The sequence below is a fragment of the Dryobates pubescens genome, chromosome 11, assembly GCF_014839835.1.
Source record: "Dryobates pubescens isolate bDryPub1 chromosome 11, bDryPub1.pri, whole genome shotgun sequence".
NCBI lineage: Eukaryota > Metazoa > Chordata > Aves > Piciformes > Picidae > Dryobates > Dryobates pubescens.
Window position 1 is genome coordinate 19502291 of NC_071622.1, and position 15048 is coordinate 19517338.

General features: G+C 35.6%; 1 protein-coding gene across 2 annotated transcripts in view; it reads right to left on the bottom strand.

The window, feature by feature from the left end:
- The window catches only part of PRKACB (protein kinase cAMP-activated catalytic subunit beta), a 70731-nt gene that overhangs the window by 5338 nt on the left and 50345 nt on the right, over positions 1-15048 (bottom strand). For both annotated transcript variants that reach the window (XM_054164945.1, XM_054164946.1), the window contains exons 2-9: positions 13997-14058; positions 12940-13068; positions 8756-8854; positions 7679-7761; positions 7071-7197; positions 4736-4831; positions 3240-3362; positions 1351-1515 (exon numbers count right to left, since the gene is read on the bottom strand). In XM_054164945.1, coding sequence (XP_054020920.1) covers positions 1351-1515; positions 3240-3362; positions 4736-4831; positions 7071-7197; positions 7679-7761; positions 8756-8854; positions 12940-13068; positions 13997-14058 — 884 coding nt within the window. The remainder of the gene's footprint in view (positions 1-1350; positions 1516-3239; positions 3363-4735; positions 4832-7070; positions 7198-7678; positions 7762-8755; positions 8855-12939; positions 13069-13996; positions 14059-15048) is intronic.

Genomic DNA, 15048 nt, shown 5'->3' on the forward strand with positions numbered 1-15048 from the left:
TAGCAATTTTAAGAATATTTAACACAGCATTAAAAATCTGATTTAGCATTATGGGGCCTGGGTGTCCCCAAACAGAAAATGAAACTCAATGCATATACATCTGCCCTGTAAACAGGCATTGGAAAGGAAAGAACAGATAATTACAATTCTGCAATGGGGAATCTTTTCTTAAAAACATCTATAATTAATACAAAGAATACAGGATGTGTTAATTGTACGTTGCCTTCTAATAATTAATACATTTGTGAATACTACAACACTTGTACTGTCAGACTGTGTAGCCAAACAACCAGTTTCTTTTTATAAACTATTGTCAGTATTTAGGTTTGGCCTTTAAATTGCTGCTGTTACAGCAGCAAGGTCATGCCTCTATAGTCAAGGCAGTTTACACTGTTGAAATGCCAACAAATTCCTCCAAATATTATCACTTAACTCTAAGCTTTTTACCAATATCTAGACACAAAATTGTTTCTCCCCATGAGTCTTCTGGGACAACACTCATTATTTTAGTCTTATTGTTGTCTACTGGAAAGCCAAGAATTCAGACATTGCATTTAATTTCTTCAGAATCTGTTTCGAGTAACTCACTATCTACAGATATTTGACTATCTTCAAAGAGAAAGGGAGCTTTGGAGCTACTGAAAGACAGACCTAGACTGAATTGTAACCACCATCATTCCCTTTCCCCAGCTCTCCTTCAGGTTATGTTAATGGCTGTTTGTGCTATGAAGATGCTCCCAGTTGTCTGTTGCTTTCATTCTTATGCATGTGTGAAGTTCAGAGTGCAGACTGGCAACAGACTTTCTAAAAACCGTATCACCAGTCATGTTGGTTAGGCAGGATTAGAAAACTGTTCTAAAAATGCCAGGAATAAAAAAAATTCATCAGGGCTGTTCCCATTGCTACTGGAACTGCAACCAGTTAGTAGTGTCAGAAGACAACTACTCTTCAAGAGATACTGTGGACTGAGTACTACTTCTGATTCTGTCCCAGAGTAAGAGCAAGAAGGAGGGACTGTACTTCTTTAACAGACAAAACCAAACCAAACAAAACCACACCACCACAAACAAACAAAACCACAACTAACCAAAAATTCTAGCTTTGGCTAGAGTCTCTCCATGCTGAAGAACAGTCTGACTATATCAAACTACACAGAAGTCCCAGGATTAAAAATAAAAACCAATAAACAAACATAAGTCAATCAATATTTACTCTTCAAAGTCTTAAACTGCTTTCACCTTTCCTCAGTTTAATTAAAAGTGACAGATTCAGGAAAGCAAAAAATAAACTAAGAAATTTTACTTCAACTCCTTAAAGACCTGTCACAGGATTGATCAGGAAGAGTCTTACCTTTCTCTGATAAATGGCAATCCAATCTGTAGTGGCAAACCACTTGTGGTTCTTTATGTCGTTTACACCATTCTTGAGATTTCCGTATCGTTTGGTCAAATCTACCTGGAGTAAATTTCTTAGAAGATCCTTTAGGTCTGAACTGAAGTGTGATGGGAACCTTACCTAAAATTACACACCCACAACGTTAAACACCAACATAAAAATTCTACTTTTCCCCCTGCGAAGCAAAACAGCATTCTTCTGAAAACAAATCAAGTAGAAGTGTATGAAAAGAGAAGGATTATTGTTACGCAGCTGTTTCTGTTTCACAGAGCCTTTGCCAAGAGCATTACCTTGGGCATCGGAGATTTTTTCTAACTGAAAAGTTCCTACATCTGATTTGAGGATAAGAATTCATGTAGTAATGACAAAGCTAAATTTAACTTGGTGTCTCACCATTATGACATCAAGGTATTCTCAACTATTTCCTAGGAATAATTTTTTTTTTTTACATTATGTATACACAAACAGGAGAGCCACTACAGTACAGCATATGTACAACATATATAGTGTGCTCTGAAAGAACAGCAAAAGAACATTCATCAATTATACATGAAAATCCAATCTGGATCTTCATGCTGTACTATAACCTGTTTCTGACAATTAAATACACCAACATGACAAGTTTTCTATAAATAATACAGCTCTAATTGAAGAATATCATACAAGTGACTGCCAATACAATTCATTCAAACCTGGCTAAGAAATATTTGAAAATGATTCATAGGATGTAATTACACAGGGTTTTAATAGTAAAAGATCTACTAACAGCATTTGAGATAGCAAAGGTAATAAAGGGGCAAAGGCAAAAAGCTGTATTTTTCTCTGTGTTTGGCACTCTCAATATTTAGGTGATGTAAACGAAGAACATGGAATTCTTTAACATAAAAACATGTTATGAAATCAAGAGGTCTAATAATCCAGGACAGTGTTTCAGTTTACCTGCCAATATGGATCTACTGTAGTATGCAAAAAATTTATATTTTTAAATTATTTTATTTTTTAGTTTAGAAAATAAACATTTCCGTAAAAATATAACTTTGCAAATTAATTCCTATATATTCATGGAGACAGCTGAAGAGTACCAGCATTACAACCTTTCAGAGCAATCACCTTCTTGATTTTAATAATGTCCCTTAATCTCACTGCAGTTTACCACATGGCCCACTGAAGCACTTCCTGTGCTCTGTATTACAGAAGTATGTAAGATGTAGCACAGCACATATTTGCACTGGGACAAGGGAGAGAAGCACCGTAACAAATCAAGTGAGCACAAAGAAGCATGAAGAGACAACACTGTTGGGCAGAAGAAACAATAAAATGATCACAATTTTGTGCTAGTTGGCAGACTAAGAGACATTAATGAAAAATTACAGGCAAAGTTGGAAAAACTTTAAAACCTGTACTTAAAAATGAAAGCCAAACAAAACATTAAGTATGTCTTGAATGACAGGACTGCAAAAGAAACAAAACCTACTATGAATTATGGACACTCTTTAGAGCTTCTCAAAACCTGAAAAAATATTTCTAGAGAAGAAAATAGCTAGGTAAATTAAACATACAGCTTAACAGTTGTTAGCAGTCTTTGAATCCTTTTCATCCAAACATTTAAGTATATAATATCACAATGTCTGCTAATGTAACAGTTTGCACTGTAAATATGAGAGCAGGGAACAGATATTTAAATCTTTTATTTTTAGTACTACAGTAACTTCTGTACTTAAGCAGCATATATTACAAACTTTTCCTATATTTTCTAAATTTCTGTCTAGTAACCAGTAAATTCTGCATCTACTCCACACAGAAAACAGGTTCTGCCTTTGCAAAAACACAGAACCTTCACTCACCTTGCCAGACACAATCTTCTCATAAATCTGAATGGGCTGGTCTGCAAAGAATGGGGGATATCCAGCTGCCATTTCATAGATTAACACTCCTAATGCCCACCAATCAACTGCCTTGTTGTAACCCTGGATAAAATGAGAAATCCCACCATTAGGACAATTAGTAATGTTCAGTTTAAGATTTTAGAATAGAATACAATTAACCAGGTTGGAAAAAAACCTTCGAGATCATCAAGTCCAACCTATCACCCAACACCATCTTATCAACTAAATGGAATCTAAAGAAGCAAGTGCATTACTGCTTGTCTGAAGCTCACAGATTTGAACAGCAATAGACTTAAAACCTGCTGTGCTGAGGACAGTGCTGTGGTGATGGCAGTGAAACATTCTGCACGCATTCCTGCATTGAGTTTCAGTGATGTTTCTATGCTGATGTTACAATATTCCCTAAGTGACAGAAAGCACAATTTGTTTATTTTAAATCAAGTAATGTTGATACAGAACGACTGAAACTTCTTTCAGAGCTTAAGGAAATTTCATTAAGTTTAACAATATTTCCTAGATTTCATACTGTCATCTTTTTGCTTGACTATCCACCTTTTAGAGCATTCATTTTCAGTTTAGTCAATGAGCTGTTGCAGAGACATCTACGATCTGATCTTTAAAACCTAAACATAAAATCATTAGTAAATTCTGTTGAATATTAAAGAAAGACAAAACCCCACCAAGCCCATCAATTGTCGTCTTTGAAATCTTTTACAATGCTCAGGGCTAAGACTGAGGCTTTCCTGAAAAATGAAGAATTTGTAGTGGACATGTTGCAATTTCTTCTGCTGCTTTAGCTGTGTAGGGGCAGAGAAAGCTGCACATAACAAACATTTTATCTCCAAACAGAAGTATTTTAGATTTACTTTTAGAGATCTGCAAAGGGTATTTAATTAAACCATGTATTAAATGCGTAATTTAACATTATGCATTATGATTATAAGCAGTTCTATAAACTTTAAGGGTATATTTCCATTTCAAGCCAAGAAGGGCTACAGCTGAACAGCTATATGATAAATGATATTCCTTCTATGTTCAAACAGTGGAAGTACTAGACAGAAATTGATCAACAGTAAGGTTAGACTGCACCTACTTTATGTGTAAAACCAGTGGTTTGTCATGTTTATTTTCATGAAAAGTGCCTTAAACCTGAAACATTGCAACTAGTTATTTAACGACTACTGAGTAATCCAAAATGCAGTTCTTGCTGCCTCTGGAGTTCCTGTTCTAGTCTGTTTACACTTCATAAAGTAATCAACTCAGATTTGCTGTTCTGATATGGTTGCTAATTAAGTAACCCAAACACGTACAAAGCATTTTGTGTATTTCAAAGAGCTGACCAGTCAAGACTCGATTTTTGGAAGTATCAGCAACTGTTTATCTCTCAAAGCTCAGTAACTGTGCTGTAAGTTTCAGCTACATCAAATGCGTGGCTGAATGAAAGGACAAAGTACCTTGCTGAGTATTATTTCAGGTGCCAGGTATTCTGGAGTGCCACATAACGTCCAAGTTCTTCCTTTTACTCTTTTTGCAAAGCCAAAGTCCGTGACCTGTTGCGAGAGGAAATAAATTGACTGTAAGTGCCTTTCTACAAAGAAAATTAAATTTAAATACGTTTGAAATATTTTGCAAAGCTGTTCCATACAGAGTAAAAATCTGTTTCTCAAATCACACTGTATCATATAGTCAGATGTACTTTTAGTACATTCCTTCAGGTATTTCTAATACAGCTAGAGAAAAGGTTTCTTGTGATAAAATTAATAAATAACACAAAATACATATTCTCCCCTTGATACATGTTTCTATTTTTGATTTTGAGAGTCAGTGGGAACTGTGGCTTACTGATCTCCCTGATGTACTGCAATTACATTCATAATTTTTCTTTCCAAATCAGACTATTTATACTGCTGAAACTTTAAAGAACGTGAATATGAACAAGATACTTATCTTTTCCTCTAGTTAACAAATAAATTAAATGCAAGAAGGGTCAGGATATTGGCCAGTATTGTAAATTTGAATTTTATTGCTGAAGTGTCTAAAGGTTGTACATAAAATTAGTGTGGGAATGAGACAACATAAAAGAGGTCTTCTACTAAGTTCCAGTTTATCTTTGAAAGCATCACTAGAGTCAAGGTTGTTTATCTGAGGACTAGAGGGAAAATGTAGCAGTAACTATAGTCACAAGTGGCAAGTTCTTGGCCATTATGAATTCCTCATTCCACTTGTGATGTTTCCTGCAGTAAGTTTTGGGAACTCTCTACGCAGTATCTTCTTCTCCGTGTTTTTTCAGGGACTGCATTGTGAAAATATATACAGAAGCCAGGCAGTTACATATGAAATTCTGGGATCAGCTTCAACTTATCGAGTCTATGCTTACTTGAGGATCTGTTTCTTTTGTTTCTTTCTTCTTGGTATAATTTTCAATCTATTCCCTGAGAAAACATACTGTACTACAATGATAATCATTGCTAATTATACCGTAACTTATGCTGATGTTTCTCATACACTAGTGTGACAATTAAACAATCCAAACTCCAAACTATCAAGGCAGCTTTTGCTTCATTTTTGGCAGAAACAACAGCAGCCACAGCTGGAGCTGAATGGAGAGGGTGATGTGCTGACTAGACAGACCTACTTCAGTCAGCAACAAATCATTTCTGCGTTTCTGAGCATGCATCAGACTACGTAAGAAGAATACACTGTAGACAAACATTAATGGCTTTGAATTTTAAAGAGAACATTAACAGAATTTCTAAACAAAATTTGTTTTGAGCTGCAGTATCAACACATGAATACAAACTCTCTCTGTTCAGAAGTAGATGTGAACCAACCACCCATGAGAAGACTGACTGCTGAAGCCATTATCATTTGCCATTTGTCCACTGTCACATAAACATCCTGTGCAGAGGGTTGCCACTTCTGGCTTAAGTCGTTCACAGCCTTACATCAGTGGTGCTCCCCAAGAATTAATAGAACTTGGATTTCTCTTCTCCCTGCAGCGTCAGTTTTATTTTCCACGTGAAATTATTTATGGTTATAAATAGCATAAGACATTAATACTTCCCGCTTCTCTCAAACATTTTTAGTATGTGCTTTCCTGTCAGATTCTTCTATGCAAAAGGTGATACAACAAGGAAAGAAAAGCTTCTGTAGTTCAAGGACTGCGAAGCATTGCAGAGTGTTTGTTGCTATATACCACCTTTCCATTTGCCACTTAGAGCAAAAGCATTAGAGCTAAAAAGATGAAAAGGTGCTGTGAAAGGCTGTTGTAAAAACAAAGTCGTAATTTCCAGCACTGCAGTTCTGATCTGATTTCAACCCAGTTCTTACTCCACATGCTGAGAAGGATAAGAATCTGCAAGCGTGTTATTCATCTGATTGAAAGTAAGTACTAGTGTCAGCTGTGGCATCTAAAGCTGGCCATCTTAAACTACTTTTTTAGACAATTCAGAGAATCAGACATTTTAGGGCACCTTTTGTCTTGCTCTACAGCAGACGTATAAAATAGGTCAGATGAACAGAGCCATATAATCACCTACTTCTTACCACAGATCCCAAGAGAAATCTTGACAACTCGCTCAACTGCAGGGAACTCCACTGTGCATACTTAATTTCAGCCAGAGGAAGTACAATACAATGGCTTTAACTGTTCATTTACAGTAGGGCATTTTAATGCTCTGTGAATGCACGCTAATATCTTCAGACCATTTATTTTAAACACATTTGCTAGAATTACCTAATCCTATATGCAAAACAAGACTCCGCTCCCTAAATATATGAATATCATACCTGGATGTATCCTTGCTGATCAATTAAAAGATTTTCAGGCTTTAGATCTCTGTAGATGAGGTCTAATGAATGGAGGTACTCAAATGTTAGCACTATCTGAGCTGCATAAAACCGTGCATGTGGTTCACTGCGAAGAATTGAAAGAATATTAAGTATCTCAATGTTACATTAAGGTACTGAAAAAACGATGCAACTGCCAGAGATTAAGTATCTTTTAACTGGTTCTTTTACTGTGTAACAATAATAAAAAGAAAGGCAAACAGCAAACATTATAGAACTGATACATTCATCCCCCTAATTCAAGCCTTGCAGCTAAAATATACATGCAAGTAAAGAGCTTTGACTTCAAATTTTGCTTTTAGAAACCATCATCCATTTCAGTGACAATATGTACAGGAATTCCAAGATTCTATCATGCATAGATCACTAATGCCTACATTAGCTAACTGAAAAGAAAAAATTGTAAGTTTTTCATTGCCTGACTAGTTTATGCATACTGAAAGAAGGATAAATTAAATGCACTTTCCCCTCCAGAATGTTATAAACACTCTATTCCCAAACTAGTTAGACAAGCCTGTTAAAAGTAAGAACTTCATTAATACCCCTACCTGAACCTTCCGATTCTTCTTAGATGTGAAAACATTTCACCACCAGGAACATACTCCATTACCATGTATAAATTAGAATTGTCCTAAGGAAGCAAGTAAACACACAAATCCATAATTAGGCATGGTATAGTCTCTGTAATTCCTAATTTCAGTGTATTTTATTAAAGGATGAAAGTGAAAAAATGTAGCCATCCAATGACCTTAACAAATAGAAAGCAACACAGGTAGACATTCTTGAAAAAAGTGCAGGCATATGTGACAAGAAAAGCATCATGTCACTCAACAAATCTATTCTGAAGTATGAGTGAACAAAGATAAGTGAGTTCCTGATACAGAACGGTGTGTGAGCAATCTGAAGGATGAGAGGATAAGATACGAATACTTCCCACTTCTCTCAAGCAAGAGACAAGATTTTGTCAACTCTGAACTTTTAAGAGTGCAGTGTGAGGTACTCTCATATCCCATAGTCTCAAAACTGTAAAGTTTAAGGAAGAGTATGTTCCTTTTAAATGGCATTAAAAGATAAAAATAATAGAAATGAAGGAAATAGATAAAGGACACATACCACTCTACAAACTAGGGAAATAATTTAGTTTCTCTACAGAGTAACTAACACATGCTGTCATGAAATGAGAAGCTAGCCTCAAAGTTCTTTCCTTCATGGTTTAGAGTGTCATTCAGACCTGCCTCAGGTATAAACCTCAAGGAAAAAAAAAATTCTGAGAACAATTACAAATTTGCCATTTCATACACTGGTATAGAAATACACCCTCTGGTTTCACTCAAAGAAAGAATTATGCCTAAACACTCCCTGCTATACAAAAGCCAGTTTCCCTGGGAAATCTCTACATCAAATTTTTTTTAATTTATCTGGAGACACCATAAACTGGGGTGTCTGCTAGCGTGCACACAAGTGCAGGAACTCCTGCTCAAGACCTGTCAACAGTGCCAAGTGAACCATCTTTGAAAACAAAAATACTATAATTATTGTATGGTAAAAGTTAAATGTTTTAATATCTACGTTTTGAGCATATACTCCCCTGAAACCCAAACAATTTATTTCAAAGTAATGATTACCTTAAAAGAATACTCCAGTTTTACAAGGAAAGGAAAGTTCACCGCTTGTAATATTCTCTTCTCATTCAGTGTGTGTTCTATTTGCTTCAGTTTGACAACCTAGGAGAAGAAAAAACCCCAAAATTTTCAGTTAAATATGACATTTTATAGTTGTTGATAATTTTTTCAGTGTACAGCAATTAGTTGAAAGCAAGCTTCTAACTTTAATGATGGAACACCTTATGGATTGCAAATACATTTACAGTGCCAAGAAAAGATTTAAAAGTCCAATGCTATTTTAAAGAGCAATATCCATGCAATACAGTTTGCAGATAATGCTAGAAATAAGCTGGGCACAGTGATCAGCAAGGAAGATCTCTGTTAACATTTTCTTAAGAATTGCTTGTTGTTGTAGCAGAGATACTTCTGCAGTAAGATGACAGTTCAATAAAATCCATTTGGTCTTTGGACTCACTGCTAAGAAAGGGAGGAAATTCTGTCTCACGCTTAATTATGAATTTTGTTAAATGTGAACAGGAATAAACTTGCTTACATAGCTCACACATTAGTGAGAAGACCAGGTTCTGTCAGACCTTTGAATGGGTTTTGCTTTTCTGTTTACCAAATCAGCTAGCAAAAGTATTTAAAAAAAAAATAAAATTACACCTTTTGGCAATCCAGCATAATGTTAAGCTGCTAACAAGACCGGGCAGCAAGTGGCAGATCTATGATTATTAATGAACAACTGGTTTCCTTGTGTTAAACCCCAACATTGCGTAATCAGTCTTCCCATTTCACTTAATCCCTATTGCACAATTTATCTGGATCTCATTTTGTGAATGGCGTGATTTCCAAATAAAGCTACTGCCCTCCTCCAAAAAAAGAGAAAATGTACAAGAGTGATGAAAACAAGTCTGTTTTCATGTTGGTAGCACGTAAGACCCTTAACGGGAAGGTTGTGAGTTCAAGCCTGCAGTGGGCAGTAGTGGCCTCCCTAGTCTAGTCATGAGGTCTGTGGTGACAGGTTGGACTCGATGATCTTTGAGGTCTCTTCCAACCTTAGTGATACTGAATACTGAATACTAATTCATGTGTTCAGAGCATATAAGCAAGATATACCAACCATGACTGAAACTGTTTCAGTTACACTTTTATCTGCCAAAGGTAGTACCTATACAAAAACCCACTAGAGTTTTGAAATAAATGTCATACACAAAACAAACAGTGAACTAAAAGTATTAAATCTCTTAATTTGTAGTTATTTATAAACCAAATAAGAATTCTGCTATAATCAGCTCATTTGTGGAAAGTGTCCCCTTCACTTGGGGCTTGTCTTGGTCATCAGAGCAAGCAAATTAAGGTTTCAGTTTGATATTGTGAAGTATTCAACTGAATGCTAAACAAGACTTTACCACCCTTCCTTTATCTTTTGATTAAATATCAGAAGGTGCTGGTTACAATACCATGGGCTGAAGTTGCTTTTTATTGCTTCATAATGTCAAAGTGGAGCCCTAGATTAATATGGCTTTGCTCATATTTACACTGAAGCTCATGACAAGTCCAGTGACAGCTTCCTGTAGATGAAATGATCTCTGGTAATGCCAGGTTCTCCAACAACTTGTTTGTGCCTGAGCTTTTATTAACTATATTTTCTTTAAAAAAGCAATTGCATAATGAAATGAGCCAAGCAATGGTACGTAACAGCCTTCCTAAATGAGGGCAAATAAAGGAATAACACCCCTCCCCCCGAAAACTGCTGGCCACATCAACATCTATTACCTCCTCCCCCCTCCCCCCCCAATATCCTGATGAATCAAACATATGATTGGATAACAAAGGGACAAACAATATGCCTTGTTTCAAGTAAAATGTAAATTAAAAACTCTAGGCAGCCTGCACACCGTCTGATTTCAGACATCTGTATATTTTCTACAATGTACAAAGTGACAGAAACTTGCTGTCTGTAAACTATCAATTAATAGAAGTTACTAATAAAAAACTTAATTATTTCTAATAGAATAATATATACATGTTAACTAAGTTGAGGTGAAAAAGTGTGTATTTCATAAAGGAACACTTCAAGACTTCTGATTATAGACAAACCCATCGCATTTACTAATACAAGACTAATGTCTGGATGCAGATACCTTTAATCTTGTGAATCTTTTTCTGCAAGTCCACTGCAATTGTTAAAAGTGTGATTTTTTGCTTCTAACAGATATTTTTAAAGCTATAGCTTTCCAATTTAGAGTGCAATCAGCTTAATTAACCTTAAAAAAACACAAACAAGACTATTTTTGGTGGCAGCTTTCTGAAGCAAGATGTCATTTCCTAAAATGCTCCAGTGACAAGGACGCAGTCATTCATGAAAAAGGGCTCAAAGAAAAACACAGATGAAAATCTGAAATTCCCATGCAGCTTTGAGATAGTCATCACATCTCAAGTTAGAGTAATGCTCCCTGCAGGATGCCAGCAATATTACCAAGGTATTGATGCAATAGATTTCCACGTAGATGGAAATGGCTGTCTTCTAGTTGTACTACGCTGGAGTGTCTCTTGAATTTTATTGGATATTTTTCAAAAATAAAATTTAGAAACCACTACCATAGGAGACTTCTGAAGCTGCAAAAATTTGAGTTTTCCAAGTAAAATCTAATGTCAGAATTGACAATAAAGCGGTAAATACACTTTAGTTTCTTCTTGTTTGACCATTATAAAGCCATGATAAAAAATACTGGAACTGCAACTCAGGGAAAACATTTGATTATGTCACTACCTTGACATAAAAATACTCAGGAATGTAATCATCAAATCATTAAGGTTGGAAAAAACCTCTAGATTCATGAAGACTAACCATCAACCCAACACTACCATGACCACTAAACCATGTCCTGAAGTCATGTTTTCTGAACACCTTCAGGGATGGTGACTCCATTACCTCCCTGGGCAGTCTGTTCCCATGTCTGACCACTCCTTCAGTAAAGAAGTTTTTCTTCATATTTAATCTAAACTTCCCATGGCACGTCTTGAAGCCATTTTCTGTTGTCCTGTCACTAGTTACTTGAGAAAACAGACCAACACCCACCTCACTACAACCTCCTTTCAGGTAGCTGTAGAGAGCAATAGGATCTCCTTCTCTTCTTCAAACTAAACAATCCCAGCTCCCTCAGCCACTCCTCAAGACTTGCTCTCTAGAGCCCAATAACGCTGAAAGTGCAAAAGTCCACATGGATTCAACACTGACCTTCATTTTGTGAGTTATTGATTATTAAGCTCTTTCTGCCAGATATTTTCTTAATAGGATTTTTTAAATACAGCAGCACAGCTATGTATTGTGCCTTACACAGTAAGGAGAGATCTTATATTGAGGACCGTGGAATCTACTCATTCAAATAATGTGCTTCTGAAAAACCTGTCAAAGCCATTAAAAACTAATTGTATTGATAAATTCGTTTAGAAATACTTCTCAGCATTCTGAAGTTCCATTTTATTTAGAATTTGAACTTTATCAAATGACTCTGCTTACTTAATCTGAATACAATGAGCTGTTAAAAAAAACAACAGTCCAGCTGAAGTAACAATACAGATTCAGACCAGAGCACTTGAGTTTGCAACACAGAAGTGTATTGTGTGACAGCTATTCTGTGAGACTGCTGTTCTATCTATGCAGTTACTACAGATGAAACAGGATTATTATGTAATTATGCAAGCAAAAAGTAATACATCATGGGATCAAGAATGGAAACTATTTGTGCAAACAATTTATTAAATTATGGTTCACAAATCAAATTTTGAGAATTTCTGATCTAAAGAGTTTTCTGGAATTCTGAGCTACCCTGCAAGTGTATTTTTAAAACTTATTTAAACTGCATCACTATGTTTGGCTTTTGCCTTGCCTTATAAAAGCTAAGCAAAGAATTTAACTGACAACTTTTCATTAATATCTTAGACACAACTTAAAGCCTCTTTAATCTGCCATCACTGTTATTTGCCATTGTAAGAATGCTACACAATCCAAACAACTGAATCTGCTGGCTAAAAAAAAAAAATATATCTTTTAAAAAATCAAGCATATAAAGTGTCACCAGTATCCATGTACAGTAAGCAAAAGCAGAGTAAGTGCAAGACAGTTTAACCACAGTTACCAGAACTTTGTCTACACCAAACTCTTTTGTACCACAAAAACCACTATAAATTACACTAACCTTCTGTTTGTCCAGTATCTTCATAGCGTAATACTGTTCTGTGGATTTATGTTTCACCATCATAACTCTCCCAAATGATCCTGTTCCAAGGGTTTTTTGCCTCTCAAAATCATCTAGGCCAGCAGTGTTCTACACATACAAGGATATAATGACATTATTTACAATCCCAAAGACAATTTTAACAGTATGAACTGAATTCATTTATGAAATAAAGAAGTGAGTAAAATTACATTTATCAAAGACAACTATAGTGAACTATACTGCTGTTATTTCATGCCCATCAAAATTTAGCATAAGTTTTTTGCATTCAACTCATTAAAACAGAGTAAGACTTAGCTGAATTGTATCACTGTTTCTGTATTTTGTCCACACTGGTGACACATGCTTAGGTAGAAACATTTAGAAGTAAACACATAATAAATTTAACAATGCAGATAAATAACCCCCTCAGACTTCACCAAAAAAAAAATAAATAAAAAAAAAATTAGAGCATAAAAAATAGTCTAAAAAACTAAAATCCCAAGGTATGTGAGAGCTGTCTGGACAGCATATTGCTGAGTAAATTTTCCTCAGATAATCATCACCACAGCATTTTGAATGCTGCTCTAAAACCTCCAAGGATAATGTCTAAAAGATTTCTCTTTAAAAAACTCCTTAACCTGTCTCCAAGCCCTATGCAGTAGATTTAATACCCTAAAATCGCTTTAGTATCATGGAGGAAATTATTAACAGGGTGAATTACAAATGTGCCAATGCTTATTGTTATTAAAAAAACCCAGCTAAAACATGCCAATGTATTTTGAGTCTTGTCATCTGGATGGTATCTTTCCCTGTAAGAGAAAGCTGTTGTTCAGCAGAAGCATGTCATCAGATCAAATCTGGAAAAGACCCTAGTCTTTGCTGAAGTAATTCAATGACAAATCTGACACTGAAAGGGGGAACTCCCCCCCCTCCTGTCTTCTGTTCTGCTCATTACAGAATGGTAAGACAATATGATATTATAAAAAAAAAAAAAAAGGCAACAGAGAAAAATCTTGAGTGCTTGAGTCACTGATACCTGAGGGGGGCTCTCCCATTTTCTTAGAAAGTCTTCTTTGGCTTTGGCTAGGAACTCTTTCACTGAAAACACAGACAAGAAAGTATATTTTAGTTAGTGTAATTCATCATGGATGTGCTGGAGATGCTTTGTTAAAATATGTAAACTTCATTAGCAAGTTCTTCAAATCATAATACGCTATTTTTACCATGTATGAAAGCAAGCACCAATGCCTCTATAACTTGCACATCTCCAGGTATCTCTAAGCTTTCTGGAGTAACTACATGATTCTACATGGATTAAACTACACTAGCTCTGGTAACTCACGATACTGCACACGCAAGCAGGCTTTAAGGTGATGTAAGATGTTCTTAATTCAGCCGGGAAAAAAACAAAACCGCCCGATGTTTACAAAGAGCCATTCCAGAAAGACAGACTTCTTAGCTACATTTGTTACATAGAAGTTACATTTTCTTTCAGCTGATTGAGCGTAATGTCAATCTCATTGCTTTTTCCCCTCATCACCTTTATTTAAATGCTGTTTGCAAGCTCAAGGACTAAACAGACCGCATTATTGCAAGCAAAGACAAAGCACAGAGCTACAACAACACTGCACATTAGGCATGCCCGCAGTCAGAGAATACGTATTTTTAGTATTGATTTTCCAATGAAATTGGAAGAATGCATAATAGCAGAGTTCTGGGTGACTGTTTAAAATGTGCACCAGTATTATCAGCTGTTCAGTGTTTTTGAACATCACTTATCAGACAGATCAATGCAGATTGCTTCATGTACAGTCATAAATGGGAGGTATTTCAGACATTTATGTGGTTCTGAAAGTCACTGAATCAGGATGAAAAGATACTGGGTTTGCGTTCTCTAAATAATTTCTTATAATGCTAATAACAGTGCATTTTCTGTACTGTGATGTTCTGCCACAAGTAATGTCTAAAAATACTTGCCAATATGTCAGGATTATTCTGGTCAATATCCAAAAATACATTTTAGCAACTGTACTTTACCTTCTGACGGTCATAAAAAATAGATTTATAGGGGCTGTAAACAATCATTTG